At 34.7% G+C, this 25,922-nt stretch overlaps 1 protein-coding gene across 1 annotated transcript; it reads left to right on the top strand.

Moving 5' to 3' along the window:
* The first annotated feature begins 11,680 nt into the window (after nt 1-11,680).
* LOC110930881 (putative E3 ubiquitin-protein ligase XBAT35) lies at nt 11,681-19,641 on the top strand. Its single transcript, XM_022174272.2, has 10 exons — nt 11,681-11,965; nt 12,859-12,973; nt 13,072-13,152; nt 13,250-13,338; nt 13,449-13,540; nt 14,418-14,499; nt 14,874-14,973; nt 15,883-15,968; nt 16,799-17,459; nt 19,373-19,641. The coding sequence occupies exons 1-9, from the start codon at nt 11,864-11,866 to the stop codon at nt 17,426-17,428; spliced, it is 1,377 nt and encodes a 458-aa protein (XP_022029964.1). The 5' UTR covers nt 11,681-11,863; the 3' UTR covers nt 17,429-17,459; nt 19,373-19,641.
* The last annotated feature ends 6,281 nt before the right edge of the window (nt 19,642-25,922 follow it).

The raw sequence follows: 25,922 nt of genomic DNA, 5'->3' as shown, positions 1-25,922 counted from the left end.
TTTATTTATTTATGTTCATAATACATGAAATTTGGTCAAAGCCAAAGCGAAGCCAAATTTCATGTAGAACAATAAGTCAGTTTATGATGTATGTTCATAATGCATAAATTTTGGTCAAAGCCAAAGCGAAGCCAGATTTATTATAGAACATCAAGACAATTTATTATTTATGTACGTTCTCTGAATTTTGGTCAAAGCCAAAGCGAAGCCAAAATTCAGGTAGAATCTTAAATTAGTCTGTTATTTTGGTGTTATAGTAGACTATATCTTCAATATAATAATTTGTGTATGCCTTACTTGATTACCTCATAATGTAAATCACTCCAAGCTTCTTCTTAGGTTTGTATCTCATCTATTTCATCCACTCTAATTTCAAAACCTAAAATGTTTTGCTTACTAAAGAGTTTCTACAAAATTTGCTCTTGTTGAATTGTTGATTATTTCTTAAGATATGATAATCCTACTGCTCTTTTCTGATAAAAAGTATTACAGAAGAAAACTAGAGCATGACTAGTGGGATAAGTCAGCCATTATATCTCTTATGATAATCAAGAACTCATTTCATTATTGCTATCATGGGAGCTATTCTAGATTCTAAATTTCCTAAGACTAATTTGTTTTTTTTTTTTTTTGGAAGAATCAAAATAACTCCTAAGCCACATGCATTACTCTAGATTCTTACTATAAAGTTTGTGGCATATGTGAATACATCATAGTGTACAATACCATGACCCATAATTTAAAGGTTTACACATGGAAATCATTACACTTTTCCGGTGCATTACATATAACTTTTCCATTAATACCATAAGTTTTCTTAAGAATCAACTATAACACTCAAGAGTACCAAAGGAAAATGAGTGTGTTGATTAGCAGCATATATACAGGAAAAGGAATGCATGAAACTGGAAAATTAGATGATGTTCATCTCACCGCCACTAAACCTGAAAGGAGGATACTTTTAAGATTCAGAGATAGTGTAAAACTACTACTTCCAGCTATAAGTTTCTTCAAAGGAAAGTCTCACAGCAGGTTTATGCCATTAAACTAGGCATGAGCATCGAGACTATCCATAATTCAATGAAATAGCTGGCTAAGATAAGTAGTAAGATATTTATGATATTTAAGTCTGCTGGTAATATTTTAACCAACATATGACCGGTTGATTCTAGTTCTATGTGTTTCCTTACCAGAAATCAACAAATAATTAATATGAGAGTTAGTGGCAAAATTTTATGTTAAGACTATAAGAACCATAAACTGTTTTATAATTGGGCTTAATGATACCTTATATATTCTGTAGATTATTCAGAATTTAGTATCAATATAAAAGCTGCATTATGACAGTTGTGAGGTTTACATGGTTAAAACAAAGTCACTTTTACCTTAAACTCTCATATTATTTGTTATCTCAATCTGGATAGAAACCTTATAAGATAGAACTTGATGATGCTACATTTTTCACAACCTTTGTTATCATGAAAATGAAAATTTAACAAAAGAAAAATGAGACTTACAAATTCCATCCATTAAGACCAAATTTCATGAGAAATTGTAACACCTCGTAAAATCACGTTTAACGAAGTATTGACACGTGTAATAAACTCTAGTAAAGTCAAACCTTGAATATAAGGGACTAATTTTTCGCGAAATCGAAAAAAACATTAATTATGAAAGAACTGGAAGTATTAACATACCTAAAATAAGTGTCTAAATAACCTCTTACGGTTTTATATTCACAAATGAGCCATTTGTTAATCAAGTGTAGCCGTTTGTGTAATTAATTGAAAGTTTGCGCAGACAAGGGTTAAAAGCGTCAACATGTTAATTCTTACCTCTGAGTGACCTCTTAACAAACCGAGAGCCTCATGATATTTGATTATACTCTCGGGATTGCCAATCATTGGCCACCCAAGGCTTTTGTGCCCAAAAGTGAAGTTACGCGCAACTTTGCAAGTATAAGGGACTAAAAGTGTCAATATGTTTAATTACACCTCTGAATGACCTTTTATCGAGCCCGAAGCATTCTGATATTTAATAATACTTTCAAGAATGCCTAATATGAATTAAATAAGGCTTCAATGCTATTATATGATGAGTTACGCAAGTTTGCGCATTAGAAGGACCCAAAGCGTCAAACTGCTAAAGTATACCAATTCGTATGTTATCGGACCTTCCGGAATATGACCATGAGTTAAACATACCCTATTTATCCTTTATATAGCTTAGATAAAGGCTTAGAGGTGTTTGGTGCGCAAAAATAAACTTTTAAGTCATGCAGGGACTAAAAGTGTCAAAAAACGCACAAGTTTGCGTTTACGCGCATATCTTACATCCTGAATATCCCCGGACACCCAAAAATTTATGTAAGCACTAAAATATTTTATTTTAGTGTTTGGCTTGAAAAAATTCCATTTGTCGCGTCATTTGGTTCGTTTTTCGCGTTCGTCCGTGTTTCGTCGTAATTAACCGAACGACGCAACCATACGACCAAACGAACCAACATCCGGCATATTTTTGAGCATGTTTCATGTTCCCTATGCTTAGGCCTCATTTTAGAGCCTTAAAAATGGTTTAACGGGCCTTGGATGTGTCGGAAATGGTATTTGGAGGTGCAGGGGCCAAAGCTGTCAACTAATGAAAGTTCCCATGTGCAGACCAGGTCCTTACGGACCGTATGGCTGGACCCTTACGGTCCGTAAGCCATGCCCAGATGCAGAAACTCGTTTTGTTGGCTTTTCAGCCCATGTAAACGTCATGTGCGCCCTTAAACACTTCCAAGAGACCCCTAATCAACCCCTAAACACTTAGTGACACTTGTTGATGATTTGTGGGCACTTGTAGACTTGTGTGTCAAGTTCTTATGGTGATTAAAACCACTATATAAGGACCAAGGTTGCAACCAAGTTTCCTCACACTTCATTCTTGCAATCTGATCAATTCTGGAGCTCAAACCTCCTCTCAAGTGATCACATTTCGTGCATAGGACCTTGGTAAGCTTGCTAATCCTTCTCTAATTAAGTTTTAGCTTAGTTTTAGCTTAAAAGTCAAACTGTCGTAATTAACAGTTGACTTTAAGATAAATCACTATTGATTCAGTGTTTAGCCAAATCAAAGGTAGTTATAAGTTGGTAATTATGTGGGCTTTAAACCCTTAAAAAGGGTCCCCCTGATTCCCACTCTAACTAGGTCATTTGTCGAGTCAAAGATGATTAGAAAAAGTCAACAGAAATGTAATCTTTCATTTAATGCATAACTAACGATGTAAAAGGCGTGTAACCTATCTTATCATTCATATAACTTGATAATAAGCATAAGAACTTGTCTAAGCTTGTTTGATTCGACAACTTTCTGTTTTGAACCGATTCGGAACCGAAAGTCGCAAAGCTTTGACTTTTGCCTTGACTTCAGTTCTGACCCGCTTTAGTATGATTTGGAAATGCCTTAGAGCTTCCTTAGGACCAGGCTACATGTTAACATAACCCTCTGTGGTTGGTTCATTGATTGACCCACTCGTTTACGCGTTTCCGTTAATTGCTCATATGTTGACCATTATGCCCTTATTGCCTTAAAACGTGATTTTTGGAAATGTAAAAGAGTAGAAACTTTAATTACTGATATATAAACGTGTACGCAAAGTTTGACATCAGTTTGAATTGTAGATTAAGAGTTATGCTCGTTATCGCAAAATGAATGCTTTATGTTAATAAAATGGCGTAATTAGCGTATAACCTACTTAAACATACTTTTTGATATCAAATCTCTTACCCGCTGATGTAATATATTATTTTGGGAATTTTAAAGATTTTTAATTAATTTTAGGCTGAGCATAACTCATAGTCGTAGGCTTAATCCGGTACTGGTCGATTTTGCCCTTACGGGCCATAAAATGAGTTTTACATATCAAAACGACTCCAAGCCTTTTGCTACTGATCACACATGTTAAATAAATTATTTTAAGCCTTCTGGAAATATAAAAATATCAGATTTAAGTGTCAAACCCGGAAATGGCTTTAATCGCCTTTTTAAGCGTTTTTAACGAATAGTATGTACTATAAGTATTTTAAACATACAAGGGTTGATACCTACTGATATTTGAGGCCAATTATAATATTTTAACACTAAGCAAAGGTTGTTAAACTCAGACCTCCGTTTTGAGCTTTACGACTTATGTGAAATTACCAAAATGCCCCTACGATGCATAAATTGGTTATAATTGATAAGTTTTCACATATATACTTTACCCTAATGTTATAACTTAGTAAATTGAGTATTTTTGCTGATTATATCAGACCTGTAACTCAGGTTAATACTTAAGCCCTTTTATAACCTTATAAATGACCAAACTACCCCTACGGGGCATAGTTTGTGTTTAAATTCATTTCGGGCATAATAAATGATATCTTACTGATGTCACAACATATTTGAAGCATATTAACTTAGGAAACCTGTATATGGCTCTTACGTCCACCCATTACGCTTATTACGCGTTCGGCTCGGTTTATGTAACTAGTTTGCATAAATTAGCCGAAACGGGTCAAACCTTATCGGTTTTATCTCAAAATCCAGAATGTGTATGAAATACCCATATTAAGCAAGTCTCCGAACTTGTTGGGTCTAAATCACATTCTATTCCGGTCTTCGCCTAATCGTGCGTTTGAACCATATAATTAACCAGTCTAAGCTGGGGCTTAATTAAAGACTCGTTAACATTCTAATTGGTTATTTATACCATCATTCCAGACTAGAGCCTTCTGGTAAATTGTACCTACGCTTACTTAAGTGAATACGACTGAGTTATTATAATTCTTGCTATTTAAGACAGAACCAGCTCAGGTAAATACTCTTAACTTATTTTCCCTATTACGGGCTTGGGATACGGTAATATAAATACCGCATGGTCAGGTATGGGATTCAAAGACCAATGAGTCGAGAAATCCAAATAACCTGTTTTAATTCGTATTGCTTGACTGAAACATTGGGGGTTAATGCGACCGTGTCCTGGATATCCTTGACTCATTAATTGCAATGGTCACGACCTAAGCACGGGGTGTAGGCATACACCTGACAGATGCAATATGCTTATTAATTAATTATACCCAATAAGGGAATAGTGGTGTGTCGGTTAATCATGAACCGACATAGAACCGGGCCCCGTATGTAGAGCAAGTTATGTAAAATTGATAACATGAAATATAGTTTGTCCCAAGTATAAAAGATTAATTTTGCCTCTGTGCATTTTAGTCAAAGTGTCAACATATTTTCGTGCCTTGCACACCTAAACCAATTTTCATCGACATTTTTAAATGAGTCAGTTGAGTGTATTTACCAGTGAAAACTGACGTATTTTCAAAAGTCTAAGTGACAGGTATAAGTACGTAATAGGCTGGAAGCTGCTCAGGACGTTAATAAGGAATCTTGCAAGTTCTAGGCGTCTAAAGTCTGTTGAACAATGTTTATATTTTAGGATCCGCCTGTGGATCCATTACTTTCCGTTGTAATACTTGATATTACTTTATATTCGGATTGTAATATATTTATCTTTTGCTTCCGCTGTGCATTTATATATTGTGTTGTTTGACTATGATGTTGCCAACCACGTCACGATACTCCCCTACCGGGCCCACCGGTGACACGTGGAATTCGGGGTGTGACAGAAATCATGACTAGGTTAATGAAGGATGAAATATTATCAAATCTCATTCTTAGTGACTTATGAGCATGTGTTATAAGCCTTAATATTTAAATGGCTAAGGGAATAAATTAAGTTCCATTAGAAGTTATATTTTATTGGAACTTATCCCAAAATGGAATATTCAGACATAATTTATTTATCATAATATTTACTTGTATTGTCTTATATGAATTAAGGTATTAAAGAAATTAATTCATATATACTATGATTCCTTCTAAATATGTCCCCAAAATTTTTTATAACATATGGACATTAAGGAAATCAAGTCTAACATATATGACATGTTCCCACAGCACATACATCATTGAAACTTATCTTGTAGCATTCCTACAGATCTAAAAGGTTAGTGGGAGTATTAAGTGTCTTAATCTTAATTTGCGAGAGTTGCAAGAGGTGGGGGAGTGAAAACTTGTTATTACCTCAATTTGCACCTCTTGTACAAGACATTGCTCCTTCACAACTTTTCTCTTTAAGAATATACTGCTACTCTAACAAAAGTTTCATTGTTGCTTAAACGTGGGCACACTCAGATTTCTTGCCAAAATTGTAATCCTCAAACAGAGAAACTACAACATTTGTTTCTTTATTAGAATTTATTGGTCTTTTAATGTTGACCATAAGCATGCTAAATTGTTAAAGATTTCTAAGTCAGTGGAAGCAGTAAAAGTCCTTATCAGGACTTGCCAGAAGTGCAAGAGGCGGGGGGAAGAGACCTATTAAATTTTACTCCGATTACACCTCTTCCACACTATACTGCACCAACTCTTACACACTTAGAATCTTGAAAGTGATAGCAACTTAATCAAGAGTTAATCCATGAATCTTGAAAGTGATAGCAACTTAATCAAGAGTTAATCCATAAAACTGAAACTCATAATACAACCCAATAATCAACTACGGAGGTCATCTAGGTTTAACTTTGATGATTATGTATCCTCCTTGACTTAAGTTGAAATGGATATTGGAAAGTTTATTGGTCCTACTTCATCTAATTAAGCCATTAGCATCAATCAATTTTCTAAATGGAATAAGAATTGTTATTAGCAAATTTGATTTTAACGTTTAGGATTTGGTTGAATTACCTAAGGGTGTTCATCACTAAACAAAATCTGAATGCATTACCTTTCTTACAAAATGTTTCTTTGAGAATCATTGTTGTTCTAGTGGCTTATAATCATTTAGAGCTACATTATATGAACATTAAAACAACTTTCCTTAAACAAAGACTTACATGTTCATAAAACAACCTGAAAGTTCTAAAATGAAGGCCAAGAACACTTACCTTGTAAGTCAATTAATTCCATGTATGGGTTTAAGGCAAACATCAAAAATGTGATGAAATCTTAATGCATTTTTTCATCAAGAATTAAGTGGATTTATGTACCTACCTCAAGATGAGTGGGAGCAACTAATGTAAACTTGTCCTTATATAGATAGCACTTTTTGGATAAGTATATGTTGCACAAGTCAAATAATTTCTCACACATATTTTGATATAATGAATCTCGGAGATATTACTTACGCGAGAGATATCAAAATATACCGAGATAGACTCAACGGGACATTAGTTTCGTCCCATAAGATTTACTCTAAAGCGGGCTCTTACATGTGTAACAAACAATATAGCTCTCCTTTGGAAGATAAAATGATAAAAAATATTACTTCCTTATGCTTCGTTAATTAGAAGCCTTACGAAGGTTCAAGTCTATACTCGTTTAAATATTGCTCACATTGATGAACATTAAACCACTCTAGATTATTGTGAAGCATCTTACGATATCTTTAAGAAACGAGAAAGACTATAAAGAAGAGGTTGATTATTCTTACCTTGATTTTGTAATATTCACAAGAACCTAAAAGTCAATTTGGGGTAATCCTTATGTTTGCAGACAAATTTATCTTATGGAGGAGTCATAAGAAACTGTTAACAACAACCTAAATTATAATGACATAATATGTTGTTAATTAACAACGCAGTTGTCACTAAATGTTGTTGAAATTTTATCAGTAGACTCATAAACTTATTAACTCCATATAAATATTATATTGAAGACTTACTGTGAAAAGTCAGCTACCTTATTTCCTCGAACAGTAACAGTTCGAGAGGTGCTGCATTAAACTTCGATACAAAATTATTGTTCGTTTATGAACAAAAAGAGGAAACTAATTATTTGTATCGAATACATTACATTCATGATATGCTTGCGGATCCGATAACTAAGGTCTACACCAAAGTCTTTTTAAGAGCTCATAATAAAGACGGGTTTTACTAAAGGCCTTACATAATAGCATATCGTACATATGAATGATTAGTTATTATTTTCCTCAATTACACAATTTGTTTGTCTATAAATACGTATGTGCACCTGATGACGTATAGACAAGAATTATACAAATTAATTCCAAAGGGCTTACCTCAGTCATTTTGGTCTTAAATTTACGTATGTTTTGATTTGGGGTTGTAACATGATTAATGGGGGTCTTGAGTTGACAGTAACTCAATGACTGTATTTTTCTGTTGCAATTTCAATTTGAAACATTGATTAATGTTTTAACTTGGCCAAACTTACTTATACTTATCACAAATGATCACTCGGCCAAGTGGGAGAATGTTAGAAATAACCCGTTGATGTGGCCTTAGGGATCATTTGGTAACATTAACAATATGACATAACTAGTCCCCGACAATTACTTGATGGTAGTAATTGTAATTATTAATTAGTATTAAGGGACAATTATGATTTCCCTCTAGGTACCATTAATAGAGAAAACATAGAGTTTTATAACGGATCACCATTTATGACCATTATTCATTGATCTTTATATATTGATAACAAGTGGTGATCAAAACTCTAGAGTAGAACACCAATAGTAAAAATTCTCTCTAAGGTGATCCATCAACCCAAGGCACCATAACGGGAATCATGGCCTTATCTTCGTCTTCAAAGATGACCACTCCCACAAGTAAGTGTCTCTAACTTGGTATCTATATTTACGTTATGATTGAATAAACATGATTAGGTTCTATATTTTGACCCATGTTTAAAGATATAATCAACAGTTCATCCAAAGCTCCTTGGTCACTTTCTCCATCTTCATCCAAAATTTTTTTTTCTCGCATTTGGATCCCCGTGGTTTCAAAATCTTATTGTTCTCGTCTATTTTGATAACCCGATCCTTTCTTTAATGTTAAATGAGGGGCAAACCACTTTGATGAAAATGTCAAGATTTTGAAACCACAGGGACACAAATTTGAGAAATAGAATATTTTTCGATGAAAGTGGCGAACGTGACCAACCCACATGGACGAAAATGACAGTTTACTCTTTATTATATATATATATATATATATATATATATATATATATATATCTAAATTGGATTAGTCGAATAGACTTGAATTTGATTCGAGTTCAAATAGTCTTATTTGAATTAGGTTGCGCAAATATTATTCGAATTCGAATTCAAATTCATTTTAAAAATCTTCAAATGCTAATAACCCGAATTCAATTCGATTGAAAATTCGACCTTATCAACACATCTTGATGTTACTAGGCTACAAACCTTTTTGGTATGCAACAACTAAATATTTAGGTTTCAAGGTTACATACTATGGAGCTCGGTAAGGAATTAAGTGTGGGCGGCCCCGATCGGGAACACCACCCGTCCTTAGCGGCCTCGATTTTTGGCTTCAAGATTATGCTAGCTACCCTTACCATGCAACATATCTTAATTTTGTTTTCGAATAGTTCACTTATCATGATCATAATAAAGTTATGAACACTACCTTTTTTATAATAGACAATAAATCACAATTTCCTTATAGTTTTGGAAATCTAACATGTTTTTTTTTATCCAAAGTAAATTGTTTGTCTTGATATCATTTATAAGTATGTCCGGTGAAGAAAAGAACTGTTGAAGATCTTCTCGTTTCTTGCTTTTCACATTGCCCATCAGGTAGTCAATACAATTGTGTGCGTCGAATTTTGTAAGAAATTGCGTTCTTGCAGTCCTTTTGCAAAACGGTGACACTTAAGTAGTTTTGTAGTTGGAATTCTTATACACGCTTAATTGTTTGTTGTAATATTGTTTTGAGTATGAAGCCTATCCATCACCTTGCAATCTTTCTTTGATTCTAGTACTTTGTTTTATAGCAGTCCATACCCTCTCCCACATAAACCAATTGATCTTTCCCGTTCGGTTATTTTAAACTGTTCGACGCTCGTCTCTGACTACACCATTACGATGTGCCTTTTTATCTACGATTAAACGACCTGTTGTAAATGCACCCGTCATATTCATCTTTATACACGTTTTGGTGTAAATTTTGTTGAAATAATTTGGCTTTCCGCTTTCGTATACAACGACGTATCTTTTCCGTCACTTTCAAATATACCATCACGACATAATTTTTTTTATCGGCACATTCATCATTCGCTTATTTTATCTACCTTTTAAACCGGACATGAATCAGAATGATAAGTTGATAACCCACTAGTTGTAACAAAGCTCGAGTGTTGCAACAATTTTATAAGGGCCAAACTATCCACACACCAATTTTGCCTATCTACACACCTAAAATGTGATTTTTGTCTTTACATGCACACCCTGAAGTGTCGAACTGTGGTCAAAACGGGGCGTTTTAGTCCGATTAACCAGACAAAGACTGACGGGTGTCTGACGGGTCTGTCGTCCGGACCAAAACGCCGAGCTTTGGCCGCGTTTTGGTTTTGGTCCGGTCAACAGACCCGTCAGACACCCGTCAGTCTTTGTCTGGTTAATCGGACCAAAACGCCTCGTTTTGGCCACAGTTCGACACTGCAGGGTGTGCATGTAAAGACAAAAATCACTTTTTTGAATGTGTAAATAGTGAGATGAGTGTGTGGATAGGTACACTCTTTTAGGTTCTGTTTGTTTTCTTGGCAGAAGCTCTTCTAGCCACTTATGTCTGCGTCGCGCAGACACGCGCAGACCTTTGGGTCCTGCAGCTTGTTTGTTTTCCAGAAGCACTTCTCACCTTTTACCTCTTCCTCACTCTTCCTGGAACAGACATAAACCCACCTCTTCTCACCTCTTCTCACATCTTCTTTCTTTCAAACCCTTTTTCTTCCACAATCCCTACTCTGCAAATTCACATCAAACACACATCAAACACAGAGACAAATCTCATCTCCTCCAAACAAAGAACCCATATGCTCTCTTCCTCGGCTCCGGCGACGGGTCTACCGTTCTCCGGTCAACAACACACACCCAAACCATTTTCCACCCTATACCAAACCCCCTACTCGCAGAACGGAGATGGAGGTTCACGGCGACGGTGGTGGCGGTGCTTCGGGTTGTTCGAGCAGGAGAGAGAGTTCAGAGACGGAGATGGAGGTTCACGGCGTACGGCGGCGGTGGTGCTTGAACCGAAAATGATGGCGGTGGAGGTGGTGGTGCTTGAACCGAAGATGATGGCGGTGGAGGTGGTGGTGCTTGAACCGAAGATGATGGCGGTGGTGGTGCTTGAACCGACGAAGATGATGGCGGTGGCGGTGGTTGAAAGACGAAGGCGGTGGTGGTGGTTGAACGACGAAGATGATGGCTGTGGTGTGATGGCGGAGGTGGTGGTGCTATGGGCGGAGGTGGTGTGATGGCAGATTGTAGAGAGAGAGTAGAGAGAGAGAGTTGAGGCAGAGACAAGAGAAGTGTGTGGTTGTGTTTGTGAGAAGTGATTTTGTAAAAGAAGGGAAAAAAAAACAAACCCTCTTCTTCTTGCAGACTGCAGACATTTGGTCCACCTCTTCTCCTGCGGATGGCTGCAGATGTGGTCCGCAGACTGCAGACCTTTTCTCGCAGAAAAAACAAACACCACCTTATAATCTAAACTCTATAATCAATTATTTAACAATTTAACCCGACATAGTCAACGGGTCAGCAATTTTATAATATATTATTAAATTAAAGGGTAAACAAAAAATAAATAAATTCACAAAATTGTCATGGCTGACTAACGCAGTTACGCGGAACAGGCATACTCTTAACCACGAAGATAACGCTATTCATATATAATAATTTCCCCCAATCAAATGCATTTTTGCATACATAACCTCCAAAATCAATCATCTCGTCGGTGGATCGCTATCAATTAACCCTCAAAAACCCTAATTTCATCAATTTCCCAATCAAATGGGGGTACAGCAATCCAAAGACGAGCTTTTGTATCAACAAGTCAGTTATGGCAACTCTGAAGGCATCAAAAAGCTTCGCAGCGAAGGTGCTGGCCTTGAGGTATCCATAATAATTCATTCATTTCATATAATTCCAGTTTTTTAGTTAGAATTGTTTGTTTATCGTAATATTAGGTTTTTGTTGTTGAAGTTTTGATTTCTATGGATTTGTTTTAAGATTTGTGTGAATTATGATACCGGTTTTGTTGAAAATTGAGATTCAGATTGTTATACATAGTGGTTGTAGTACCTACCTACCTGTTTTGAGTTTTAATTTAGTTAAATAAATTGTGTTGAAAAGCATATAAGGGGCTGTTTGTTTATAGCTCTTAATGATGCGCTTACTGGTTCAGCACTTAATGGTTCAGACTGTTTGTTTCGCAAGTAGATGCCTGAATGGTTTAGACATTAGCCTCTGGATGGTTAAACATTATACTAAGTGGCTGTTTGGCAACATCTGAATGGTTAAGTGATGAACCATTAAGTGCCCCCAGTAAGAGGTCTGAACTATTAAGAGCCTGTATAATGTTTAACCATTCAGAGGCAAATGTCTGACCAATTCAGATTAGAGGTCTTAACCATTCAGACTATGTATAAAACTTAACCATTCATAGGCAAATGTCTGAACCATTCAGACATTTGCTCGTGAAACAAACAGTCTGAACCATTAAGTGTTGAACCAGTAAGAGGTCTGAACCATTAAGAGCCTCATTAAGAGGTAAAAAAACAACCCCTAAGTCTGAATGGTTAAGACGTATAATCTGAATTGGTCAGACATTTGCCTCTAAACGGTTAAGCATTATACCGGCTTTTAATGGTTCAGACCTCTTACTGGTTCAGCACTTAACCATTCAGACGTTGTCAAACAACCCCCAAGTAGTTTTAATTTTTATAAGCAAGTGAAATATCGTTAGTGGTGTGATTGTGTTTTTAACCATGTTGTTTGTGGTGCAGTGGATGGATAATGAAGGAAAGACTCCTTTGATATTGGCTTCTATGAATCCACAGTTATATGATGTTGCGAAAACGTTGATAGAATTGGGTGCCAATGTAAACACCTATCGTCCAGGTAGCTTCCGTGTGTCTGTAAATAGTTCTTCGTGTAGTTATGGACGTATGATGTTATGAAAGTTTCTCCTTTTTATGCTTTTGGTGACGATTTTACAGGTCGTCATGCCGGATCTCCTCTGCATCATGCTGCAAAAAGAGGCCTTGAGCCGATGGTTAAGCTACTCCTTGCTCATGGTGGTATGTGATTCTTTCTTAGTCAAAGTCAACAGGGCCACGATGACATTGATTACTTGATTGTGGGCCAACTTGCTTGTTTTTTTATTTTACTTTTCAGCTAACGCGTTGGTGATGAATGATGACTGTCAAACTGCACTTGATGTTGCAAGATTTAAGGGATTTAGCAATGTTGTCCGTGTACTTGAGGTACATACGCAGTTCATTCATTTTACACATGATTTCGGTCATTACATTAATACATTTTATTTCTCATTTTTTTATGGCATCATCTTATGTTCGGTATGCAATTCTTGTAGAACCATTTATGCTTATTCTCTGGTTGGCTGCAAGAGCTTTACGGGCCAGGATTTCTTGAACTACTTGCTCCTCAGTTACTTTCTAGAAAAGTGTAAGCATTGCATATTATCCGTGCTAATGTAATATTATATAATGAATGATGATATTTTACGATTTATTTGTGAATAGATTTTAGTGAATAAAAGCCAGAAAAGTGTTTGCGGGTGTGGCTCTACCTGGGGCTGCAAACGAACCAAACGTTCGGCAAACAGTTCTTGAACCGTTCGGCGGGAAGTTCGTTTGTGTTCGTTCATTTATTAAACAAACGAACACGAACAAGAAATTTTGTTCGTTTAGTTAAATGAACAAACATGAACAGAGGTCGTGTTCGTTCATTTATGTTCGTGAATGTTCGGTAACGTGTTCTTTTGTGTTCGATAGTTCATTTGTGTTTTTAGTTTTTATATATATATAAATACTTCAAAAATCCGACAAATTAAATATCTAATAAGTGTTAGTGTATTATATTTTCTGTTCATGAACGATTGTTTGTGTTCATTTGTTTCCATTTATGTTCATGAACATTAGTTTGTGCTCATTTGTGTTTGTCGACGTTCATTGCCTAAAATTAACAAACAAACACAACGAACACGAACAAGTTCATTTCCTTAACAAACGAACACGAACATAAAATCTCGTTCGATAAGTGTTCGTGAACGGTTCGCGAACACATATATTTCTTAACAAACGAAGACGAACTAGGTCTTGTTCGTGTTCGTTCGGTTCGTTTGCAGCCGTCCTGACCCATTTCAATTTTCAACCCATACCAATAGTTTACCTATTCTGACCCGAATCTGTTTTGACCCGTTTATCAACCTGTCCGGCCCGCTCATGTTTGCCATCTCTAATTAGAATATGTTTGGAATATTATTGTACCTGTTTGATAGGTCTCACTTTCTTTATATTAAATTTAAGTGCCCTGCTTGCAGGTGGGTAGTTGTACTACCATGTGGAGCTCGTAAACTTACAACGCCTTTCAAGTTAGAACTTGCCATGTATTCCAGCATACAGGTATGTTTCTTTGCCATTGCCGCTATCAGTTGTTTTATCTTCTATATAAAGAGTAAAGTACACGGATGGTCCCTGTGGTTTGCATTTTGCAATTTGTAGCACATTTAGTCCCCATTTTTTTCCAAAAGTACATGGACGGTCCCTGTGGTTTGTATTTTGTAACGCATTTAGTTCCTAACTAGACCTGCTAAAACCTTTAGATTTGTTGGCTGGGGACTAAATGTGTTACACGTGCACACCATAGGGACCGTCCATGTACTTTTGGAAAGCTAGGGATCAAATCCAAAATTTTGGTAAACCACAGGGACCATTCGTGTACTTTACTCTTATATAAATGAATTGACGCCTAATATTTTCTTTTTATTAATAAGCAGGATGCTAAACCTCGGGCACTGGTTGCTCTGTGGAAGGCGAACATGGATGAACCGAACTTTAACCAGCCTGATCCTACGGTGGTCATTACGTGTTCCAACAGTAATTTCTCTACACATTTAAATTACATATACGTGATGTGTAGTTGAAAGTCAAATTAATTTATCCGCATATTATATGATTAGCTTCTTTTCAAGTTTCTATTTTACACTTCTTTGATTGTTGAAGATTTTTCTATAGGTTTAAGTTTGAATTTCGTGGTTATAACTTATAAGTATCATTTTGTCTTTATATGTTTATTAATTAGATTATTGATGTATGCGACGGTTTTATCTGCAAAATAAGAGTAAATTACAAAAATCGTCCTTTATGTATGTCACTTATTGCAAACTGTGTCCTTTGTCTTCAATAATTACAGAAAATGTACTTGATGTTTGCAAATCCTTGCAAGTTATGTCCTTTAGCTCTAACTCAGTTATTTTTTGTGGCTAAATCTGACCAAATGGACCCCACATGAGGGTATTTTTGTGGTTAAATCTGAACAAATGGACCTCACATGAGAGTAAAATGACCAAAATACCCTCATGTGGGGTCCATTTGGTCAGATTTAACCACAAATAAATTAACTGAGTTAGGGCTAAAGGACATAACTTGCAAGGGTTTGCAAACATCGAGTACACTCTCATGTGAGGTCCATTTGTTCAGATTTAACCACAAAAATACTCTCATGTGGGGTCCATTTGGTCAGATTTAACCACAAAAAATTAACTGAGTTAGAGCTAAAGGACATAACTTGCAAGGGTTTGCAAACATCGAGTACGTTTTCTGTAATTATTGAAGATAAATGATACATTTTGTAATAAGTGACATACATAAAGGACGATTTTTGTAATTTACTCGCAAAATAATGGTAGTATGAAATTATGAATACACATTTTATTTACCTTTATGGCTTTATTGTGCAAGGAGTAGACTTTTACGTTCCCTAACCTGAGTTAATTTCAACTACAGAAACACGCATCAAACTTACACCAGTTAGCGAAAGTGAAAAGCCACAATTGCAACGGTTTTGCAATGCATGCAAAGGAATTCCTCAGGTATAATCATCTTCTTGATTTATTCTTAACCATTTTTCGTTTTCTTTTCTAATAGTGTACAATTTTACTTTGTGACTCTATGATGCATTTATAATGGGTGTTTCGTAGGGCTGCAAACGAACCAAACGTTCGGCGAACAGTTCGTGAACCGTTCGGCGGGAAGTTTGTTTGTGTTCGTTCGTTTATTAAACAAACGAACACGAACAAGAAATTTCGTTTGTTTAGTTAAATGAACAATCATGAACAGAGGTCGTGTTCGTTCGTTTATGTTCGTGAACGTTCGGTAACGTGTTCGTTTGTGTTCGATAGTTCATTAGTGTTTTTAGTTTTTTATATTTATTTAAATACTTCAAAATTCCGACAAATTAAATATCTAATAAGCGTCAGTGTATTATATATTCTGTTCATGAACGATTGTTTGTGTTCGTTTGTGTTCATGAACATTAGTTTGTACTCATTTGTGTTCGCCAATGTTCGTTTTTGTTCGTTGCCTAAAATTAACAAACGAACACGAACAAGTTTATTTCCTTAACAAATGAACACGAACAAAAAATCCCGTTCGATAAGTGTTCATGAACGGTTCGCGAACACATATATTTCTTAACAAACGAACACGAACTAGGTCTTGTCCGTGTTCGTTCGGTTCGTTTGCAGCCCTAGGTGTTTGGATTTATTTTTTGAAACTGATTCTAACTATTACGACTTAAAAGGCGCAATAATTAATTTTCAATGCCTGGATAAACAGATTTTGCTTTTGAATTATATGATATATATATTATATATATACACACACAATGCTGAAATATACATGCATATTTTACATATCTCAGGTTACGCATTCTGCATTTCCATTCAACAACCAAGGCTCTGTTGTTGGACCACCTCAAACAACACCAGAGGACCCCGAGTTAGCTCTCGCTATTACCGCCTCCCTACAATCCAGCTCAGCAGTGGGACCCACGGCTCCCAACACCTACCACGGTTCTAGCTCAAGTACCCCTTCTGGTTCGACCAACCCCACCACCCATAACATCGACAATAATAAAAAAACGCAATGTGCGATCGAGGATGTTGGAACAAGCAGCGCTCCAATCAGTTATCATCCCCACTCAGATACCAACACGTATTCTCAAATTGTCCCAACCGCACCTATGAACATCGATGCACCGTCAGCACCACCGTTGCCAGACATAGTGGATGACGGTCCGGTTCACTACCCGTCAATTGATTCCACCGATATCGATCTTTCCGAGAAGGAAAATAATAATAATAATAATAACAATAATAATGATTCCTCATCATGTGTTATATGTCTGGATGCACCGGTTGAGGGGGCGTGCATCCCATGTGGTCACATGGCTGGATGCATGACATGTTTGAATGAAATCAAAAGCAAAAATTGGGGTTGCCCTGTTTGTCGAACCAAGATTGACCAAGTTATACGGCTTTACGCTGTGTAAGGTTCTGAAGCTGGATCAGATCAACTGGACTGTAAGTTCTCTTTTTGATTTAACCCCATCAGTACGAGTTGAAACTTTAAACATGTCATTTTTTTGAGTACGGATGAATAATCTCGCCTATGCAGTTAATATCGGTGAGATATCAGTTATATCGGTCATATCGGTACCTCAGTCAAATATCGGTGTCAAATATCGGTCAAAATATCAGTACCGATATTATCGGCGATATTGACCGATATTTGACCGAGATAACCGAAATATCACCGATATATCACCAATATTTGACCGTATAACCGATATATCACTGAATTATTGCTATATATATAAATTCTGCATTATATTAAAATTATCAATATCCCACCGATATCTCACCGAGATAACCTATATTTCAAATATCGGTCCTTTACCGATATCCGATATCCGATATTTTACCGCATTAACTGCATATCTCGCACTCCAAAAGTTGTAGGTTGTAACCATAGTTGTCAATAGCGGTCACTATAGCGAATGGCGTAGCGTATAAGTCCAAGGTTGCTATAGGGTATGTGGCCATAAATAGCGGGATTTCAGTTTATTTTTAAAAAAATATAAATAGAGATTAAATATAGCTATAAAATAGCTGGATTTTATGTTTTTGTTAAATATACAACTAAAATAGCGTATATACCAGGGTTTTTGATATAATATACATATAAATTTTTAATTTTTTTTTTCTAGTGTATCGTTATTTATAAAATAGCGCCCGCTATTTATCGCTATTCGCTATGTAGCATATAGTTACCTTATCGCTATTCGCCATTAACAACTATGGTTGTAATAATAAAAAAGTCACATTAAAAATACTTGAACCGGGTACGCATGGAAACCGGGTACGGGTAGGAACCGGGTACAAGGTATGGAACTTATTTTTTTTTTTAAACTAGAAATACAACCCGCCGCAATGCGGCGGGGATTCTTTAGTTATAACTAAGTCGATTTAGGACGCGCACGTTATGTTGAACCTATCAAACGGGAAAAAAATAGACGATGTAAAAACGTTTACCCACACACGCACGCACGTTGCGTCATGTTAACTCGCAAAATTTAGAACGAAACGTAAAAACGTTAAACCAAAGACGCATGTTGCGATGTGTTAAGTCACAAAATTTAGAACGAAGCATAAAGCGAAAATTTTGCGGAAAATGAAAACTATAAAGGACCAAAGTTGAAAGTAAAAAAAGTTGTGAGGATAGATTAAAAAGTTTTGTGTTAAAGTAAAAAAACAAATAGTTTTGGGTTAAAAGTGATTTATGAAATACTTTTGGGTGAAAAGTAAAAAATCAATTTAAAAAAAAAAACCCAAAGCCAAGGTTACAAAAACCATATGCATAACCAATTTTTTCGTTGAAAAACCCTCAAAGCCAAGATTACAACACATAAGTAAAAAAAAAAAACAAAATGGTTAAATCGCAAAAGATGGAAACTTTTGAATAGAAGTGAAAAATCAAATTAATCAAAGTGGTTAAATTGTATAAGATGAAAACTTTTGAATTAGAAGTGAAAAATCAAATTAATCAAAAGGGGTTAAATTACCAAAATTGAAACTTTAAACTTAAATTGTCAAATATTAAAACTTTAGGGTTAAAAAGGAAACAAATATTAAAACTTTAAACTTAAATTGTCAAAGATTAAAACTTTAGGGTTAAAAAGGAAAATTTCAATTTTTTTTTGAAAAACACCCTAAACCAATGTTACAAGTCATATATGCATAAACATGTTGGTTCTTTATAATGTTTAAATATGGAACCGGGTAGGAACTGTCGGGTTTTTTAAACCCGGAACCGGGTATGCTTTATACCGGGTTGGGACTGGAACCGGTTACGGGTCGGGTTTGGAACCGGTTATTATGCCCATCTCTAGTTGTAACCCTTGAATTTTTTTTTTTTTTTCTGTTTGGTTATGCAGTGTGTAGATATCTTAAGAGCTGGTAAAAATAATCAATGGCTGCTGTGGAAGGAGTGGAAAATTTTGAAGCTTATTACAAATATTTCTGCAACTCCAAATGTTATGAATACATTGTGATTTCACTGATTTGAATTGTTTGGAGCAAATCTTTTTTTGCCCCTCCTGTCTTTAAATGAAGTAAATATTGTAAATTTGGTATGCGGATATGACGAATTCGGTATTAATACCTAAATTGTGTTGTGTTTATGTCTATATTGTCTTTGGAGTTGTGCTACATGCTTAGAGAGATATATTGTAGTTTCCTAACAGGTCGTGTTCGTGTTTTAATAGGTCATATGATACACTGATAAATTTTCCGTGTCTTAACAGGTCGTATGATAATGCTGGTATTTTTTTCGTGTCTTAACAGGTCGTATGATACGCTGGTAATTTTTTTTCGTGTCTTAACAGGTCATTTCGTGTAACCTGTTTATTATCAGGTTCGTGTTCGTGTTTGGAAAATCTGACACAATAAGATTTCGTGTCGTGTTTGTATTTACGTGTTTCGGGTTCGTGTCTTAACAGGTTGGGTTGACACGATATGATCATACACATTGGTACACAACTCAATAGTAACAATCATACAAGCACACTACTCCATATACAACCTGTATTCTTACTTAGGTCAACCCAATTATTAATCATTGATATTTATTTCAAATATAGTGTCACTATAATTTGTAAAATGGTGAAAAAAGATAAAACAACAATCATATCCAATAAAATCCCACTCGTAGCCAAGCTACATGTAGAGATTTGATTCAGTGTACTCCAACTAGGCAACTATAACTTTATTACACCTAGAGATGAGTTATATTACACCAGAGATGCACAAACCGGTTTGGGAGCCGAAATCGGCCGAACCGACCCAAACTGGATCAGTTCTATTTCCAAACCGGCAGTTCCATACCGGGTCCCCTTCCTGGCATCCTAAATTGAACCGAACCGGCCCTTAGAGGAGCCGTTTTGAACCATTTGAGCCATTTTGCTGTTTGGACCGTTTTCTAGTTGTTTTTTGCCCACTTCTAATTCACCATTTTGCCATTACATGTTAGTATAATTATTAGCTAGTGGGTGTATTTGGTATAAAATTTGTTTAATGCCATTACATTTACATGTTAGTATAAGTTTGGTTACAAGATTATGTAGAATGATATTAAATTCGAAAATTTTCAGAAATGAAAATCAAATTGATAATATATTAAAGTAGAATATTGTATATTAGTCTTTTACATAAGTTTAGATTATTAAAGTAGAATATTGTATTTTAGTCTTTTATTGCATAAGTTTAGATTGTATGGGTAAGTGAGAATTGTGAATTTGTGTGAAAGGTAAAGTACAAGTATAGACAAAAATGAGGTGAAATGATTGATGAGGCAGAGAAGTGTCAAGTCATGAGGTAAAATTAAAATTCTTTCCTGTGTGTTTGAACATATTTATACAACAATCCCCAACTATCTTGCTTTCTTTTCTTGGAGACATGACCATTCTCTGCAAACACCAATCACCATACTCTTTCTCCATCTTTCAACATTATATTTTTAAAATCATATTACTTAGGCCACACGGGGTGGTTCACTAGTGATGGGTTCTAGTGATGGGAGCACCCAATCAAATCATGTCATGTCAGCACCCAATATTCTAGTGATAGTGATAGAAATGTAGTGGGGGTGGTATCACTAGTGATGGGGATTCCAATGTACAAGTATTAATGCACAATGTACAAGTCATACCCTATCAAAACTCAAAGTTCAACGCGTGACCACCATAACTCGTTATACTTCCACGAGTGATAGAAAGCACCGGCGGCGGTGTTCCGTGGCCATTCAACGCGTGATGAACGCCCATCACGTTACCGCCCCGAGTCCTCTTACTACTTTATACTTTAGAACCCATCTTTTTAATTAAAAGTAGGCATGCATTTTAAGTTCTAGACTAGTGATTAGACTCACGAGCGTTGCTGCACGTATGCATTGTAAACATCGAACTAAATTAGTTCAAATATTATGTGATGCATTAACTATATTAAAAAGTATGTTTTGACGTATCCTATTTAACTAAATAGCATTGCGGTTGGATGACTTGGATCAAACTGTAAAGTAATTGAATTATATTGTGCGATTATCACGTATTTACGTGTGACCCGACTCATACATAGGAAACTCACAAAAAAAGCACAATCAAGGGTTGAAAATTTACCCCTAGTGCGTTGCGGTGAGATCGAAACGTATAGTAACTTGAATTTATACTGTCGAACGAGAACGTGTTATATTTGACCCATTCGATTCAGAACTAACTTTACGGCGAAACATTGACGAACTAAAAAAGTACATAAAATAAGCACGACTTGACACGCTATGAGGCAATGATTTTTATTTTTAGTACTTTTATTATTATTATTATTATCACCTAAAGATGTAACTTGCATTTATTTCGTTAGTAGAAATATCAACATCCTATACAATATCATTTTAGTCGATATTCATTTCACATGTTAGAGTAGAAAAGGGGCCATTTGTGTAAAAGTTGGAAAAAAGAAGGGAACATTATGTAGAACACACTGACATTTAGGGGCTGTTTGTTTAGCTCTTAATGAGCCTCTTAATGGTTTAGAACTCTTACCGGTTCAATACTTAGTGGTTTAGACTATTTGTTTCATGAGCAGATGTCTGAATGGTTCAGACAGTTGCCTATGAATGGTTATGTATTATACTGAGTCTGAAAGGTTAAGACCTATAATCTGAATTGGTCAGACATTTGTCTCTGAACGGTTAAGCATTATACTGGCTCTTAATAGTTCAGATCTCTTACTGGTTCAACACATAATGGTTCAAACTTATTACCGGTTCAACACTTAACCATTCAGAAGTTGTCAAACAGCCCCTTAATTTAAGACGTATAAAAGTGTGGTTGACCCATTCAATTCACCTAACATACTTAAAAGAGTGTTTTTATTAGGGATGAGACATGAGGAATGCAAACCATGAGGGTTTTAGTTTTAGTGTGTGGGTTTTTAACTATAGTGATGATGGCTTCGTAATTCGTAAACTATATCTACAATGACTAACAAAAAGAACAACCCACGTTAAGATAAAGATAGGTTTCTTTTTTTTTCTTTTTTTTTTTTGAAGTCACGAACATTTAAAATTATAAAATATAATTTTGTTTTTAGTAAAATATAAAAATGAATTAACAAGAAGTGAAAAAAATAATAATAAGAGTATTTGTAGTGAGCCACAGACACTACCTCAGCACCTTCTAGCAAAATTTCTGACGTACCCAAAAGAACCCATGAAATGGACCCACCCTCTCTCTTCTCTCCAAAATTGGTTTGTAGAGTAGAGAACTTTCATTTCGAGAACATAGTTTTTCATGATTTGGAGTTGTGATGCCACCTAAGAGCCAGCTAGGCGATAGACGAGGCCCCATATCGCAGGTGCTTTAAGACTGGTTTTTGTGGGTTAACTAAGGCTCCATTAATGATGCCACATAAACCCTTAACGGCCGCTATAATGCCACTAACTTTTTAGTTTTGACAAAATTAGTCCCAATAAATTAGAATGATCAATTAATCAAACACTTATAGTTTTATCTAAACAATAAGCACTTATTGAACCTAAAGATCAATTAATCAAACACTTATGATTTATCTAAACAGTAAACACTTATTGAACCCAAATTTATTTTTTTTTAAAGACTAAGCAAATTTTGTTCAAAGCCACTGGTTAACCATCTCTTAAACAGAAACCCTCATGTAAATTTTGTAACAATATGGAGAGATGCTCCCATGTAAATTTCATGTAGTGCATCTATGAAAACCTTCTTTTTTAAAAGAGTTAATTATACCGTTAGTCCCCTTGGTTTATGAAAAGTAACAATTTAAGGTTTTAACTTTTGATTTTATAAAATCCTAGGGCCTTAAGACTAATGATTGTTAAATACTTAACTAAAAAGTTAGTGTATTTTTGTCAATTAAGAACTTAGTACCCATCATTGTTACTTTGGAGAAACCACAGGGACTAACCTCGCAACTAACTCTGATAGTATTTAAAACACAAATTTTATTTTTTTCTCATTTTCTTTAACTAAGTTTTTTTTTTTTATTATTTAACTAAAAAATATAAAAAATGAGGATAAACCAAAGCACGCTAACTTATAAAATCCAAAATGGTCAATATGAGTTATAAAAAACTTCTCAAAACCATGGAATAAGTCACTTTTAATTCTAAGCCTTTTTATACATAATTCAAATTTAGTAAAAAAAATAAAGTTTATATCCATTAAGAACTAAATTTAACTTTATTAAAAATGTTGCACGTAGTTGATCAATATAAAGTTTAGTTTGAAGGTGGTCATCAAACAATAAAGCAATATGAAGTTTATATCCATCATATAGCCATCCATTCATCACAATTTAGTTTGAATTAAATTTCTATAAAGTTTAGCATATCTTTATTCTTATCCATTCATCACATTATATCCATCAAGAACTAAATTCTCATATGCATGATGGTCACCAAAAAATGGTTGGATGGTTCCACGATACGGTGCTGGTACGACATGATGATGCGACGATGTTGGGTGGTGCAACAATTCGGTGGTGCGACGGTTGGATGCTACGTTGGGTGACGATTGGGTGGTGTGATGGTTCGATGGCACGGTGGTGGTCCAACGGTTAGGTGGTGGTGCGACCGTACTGAATGATCAGAATGTGTATCTATTTTTTATTTAATTAACTTTATTTTTCTCTTTTATTAAATAAATTATATCAGCATATTTAATAAGAATAAAAAATAAATGTCACCTAAGATGGTTTATCTCCCGTTCAGGTTAATTATATAGGATTAGCAAATAAAATAAACTTTAATGAGTTAACTAGAACAATTTTTTTATAAGTGACCTAATTGAAACACTCCTAAAACTTGGTTATCATTTTGTAAAATATTCCCATTAATTTACTTGTAAGCTAATTACTGAAGTGGCTTCAAATTAGCTTTAATACATCAATTACGTATAATTATTTAAAAAATGATTTACCTACATAAATTAAAAAGGTTTAAATAAATAATAAGAGAAAAAAAGAAAATTTTTGTTTTATATACAAGAGTTAATTTTGTGGTGTCTTCAAAGTTCAAGGTTGGGTACCAAGTTCTCAGTTAGTTTTTAACGGCCGTTAGCCTTAAGGCCCTAGGATTTTACAAAATCAAAAGTTAAAATCTTATATTGTTACTTTGAGCTATTAGTACCTGAGGTTATTACTTTCCGTAAATCACAAGAACTAACGGTGTGATTAACTCTTCTTAAAAAAAGCTTTTTCCCCCGATATTTTTTTCTTATTTTAATTTCAAAACTGTTTTAACTAGGGTTTTAGTGAAAAAGAGAAAATGTTATAAACCACCAAAGGTTAGAAGTTTGATAATCTACTAATAAAAAATTTAAAATCTTCTAACTAATCAAGATTCAATATTATTCTATTATTAAAAAAGTTTTTTTTCTTCTTCTAGAAATTGTTTAAATTCGATGACCTAAATAGAATTTGTTATTTAACTTATTTATTTTAACAGCGTTATTTAACTTATTGTGTGTAATTTTATAAACTTCACTATAACTGGTCTTGTATAGTACTCGTTGGACGTTCAAATTTTTTTTTACCGATCAATGTGCCCTAAAAAATTAAATATGTATTTGGTTATTACTTAATGATTCTTTAAAATAAAAAATGATGAGTAACTATTAAATATAAAAAAATAACTATCAAATAATAAATCAATTCCATATTTATTCCATGTAGTTAACTTAATTAAACATTATAAAAAGTTTACAACCATCAAATAATATAAAAACTCGAGTTGTTTTTTAATTACAAAAAGTTTAAATAATTTTAGTTAAATAAAAAACATTCAAAAATAATTAAAACCTTCCACAAATATTCCTAGCTAGTTTTTTTTATAACATTTTTTTTCGGCTAGATAACATTGCATTTGCAAAATGCGTGTCTATACAGTATTCTTTTAACTTGCTAATCACAGAAAGAAATGACTTTAACTTGAATAGTTGAAATGAATGACTAGTTATGCAATCCACTTTCATGTAGCTCTTTGCTACTTGTTTTAATACAATTTTGGCGTAAAAAAAGGAAGCAAATCACTATTTGCATGAAATCTCTAAATCACAGGTTAGAAATATCTATATCTATATCATGGACATAAAAAGAATCAATTAAATTCTTATTATTTTATAGTTGTAGCAAGCATATTTTGTTAAGTCCACTTCTTTTTCCAACCACCATCCATCATCTCCCTTCAATCTTTTTCATTTCCACAAAATCCCTAATTTCAACCCTTCCTTTTCATCATCTCCCTAAGGTATACTTGCATTTATATACATACCTTTTCTTGGTATGTAAAAAAAAAATTTAAATTCACACTTGATGATCCTCCATTGTGTTCTAGCTTTTTTCATGCTTAAAGATCATTCATCACAAATCTTGAAATCTTGACCCCCCCCCCCC

The sequence above is a fragment of the Helianthus annuus genome, chromosome 3 (assembly GCF_002127325.2).
Source record: "Helianthus annuus cultivar XRQ/B chromosome 3, HanXRQr2.0-SUNRISE, whole genome shotgun sequence".
Taxonomy (NCBI): Eukaryota; Viridiplantae; Streptophyta; class Magnoliopsida; order Asterales; family Asteraceae; genus Helianthus; species Helianthus annuus.
Note: the sequence above shows the minus strand (reverse complement) of the source record. Positions and strands in the feature narration are given on the sequence as shown.

Excerpts from the sequence above, each read along its gene's own strand:
- LOC110930881 (XM_022174272.2), top strand. The coding sequence starts at position 11,864 with ATGGGGGTACAGCAATCCAAAGACGAGCTTTTGTATCAACAAGTCAGT. Across the intron at positions 13,339-13,448 it reads ATGTTGTCCGTGTACTTGAG|AACCATTTATGCTTATTCTC; the intron begins GTACATACGCAG and ends CAATTCTTGTAG. Across the intron at positions 14,500-14,873 it reads CCATGTATTCCAGCATACAG|GATGCTAAACCTCGGGCACT; the intron begins GTATGTTTCTTT and ends ATTAATAAGCAG.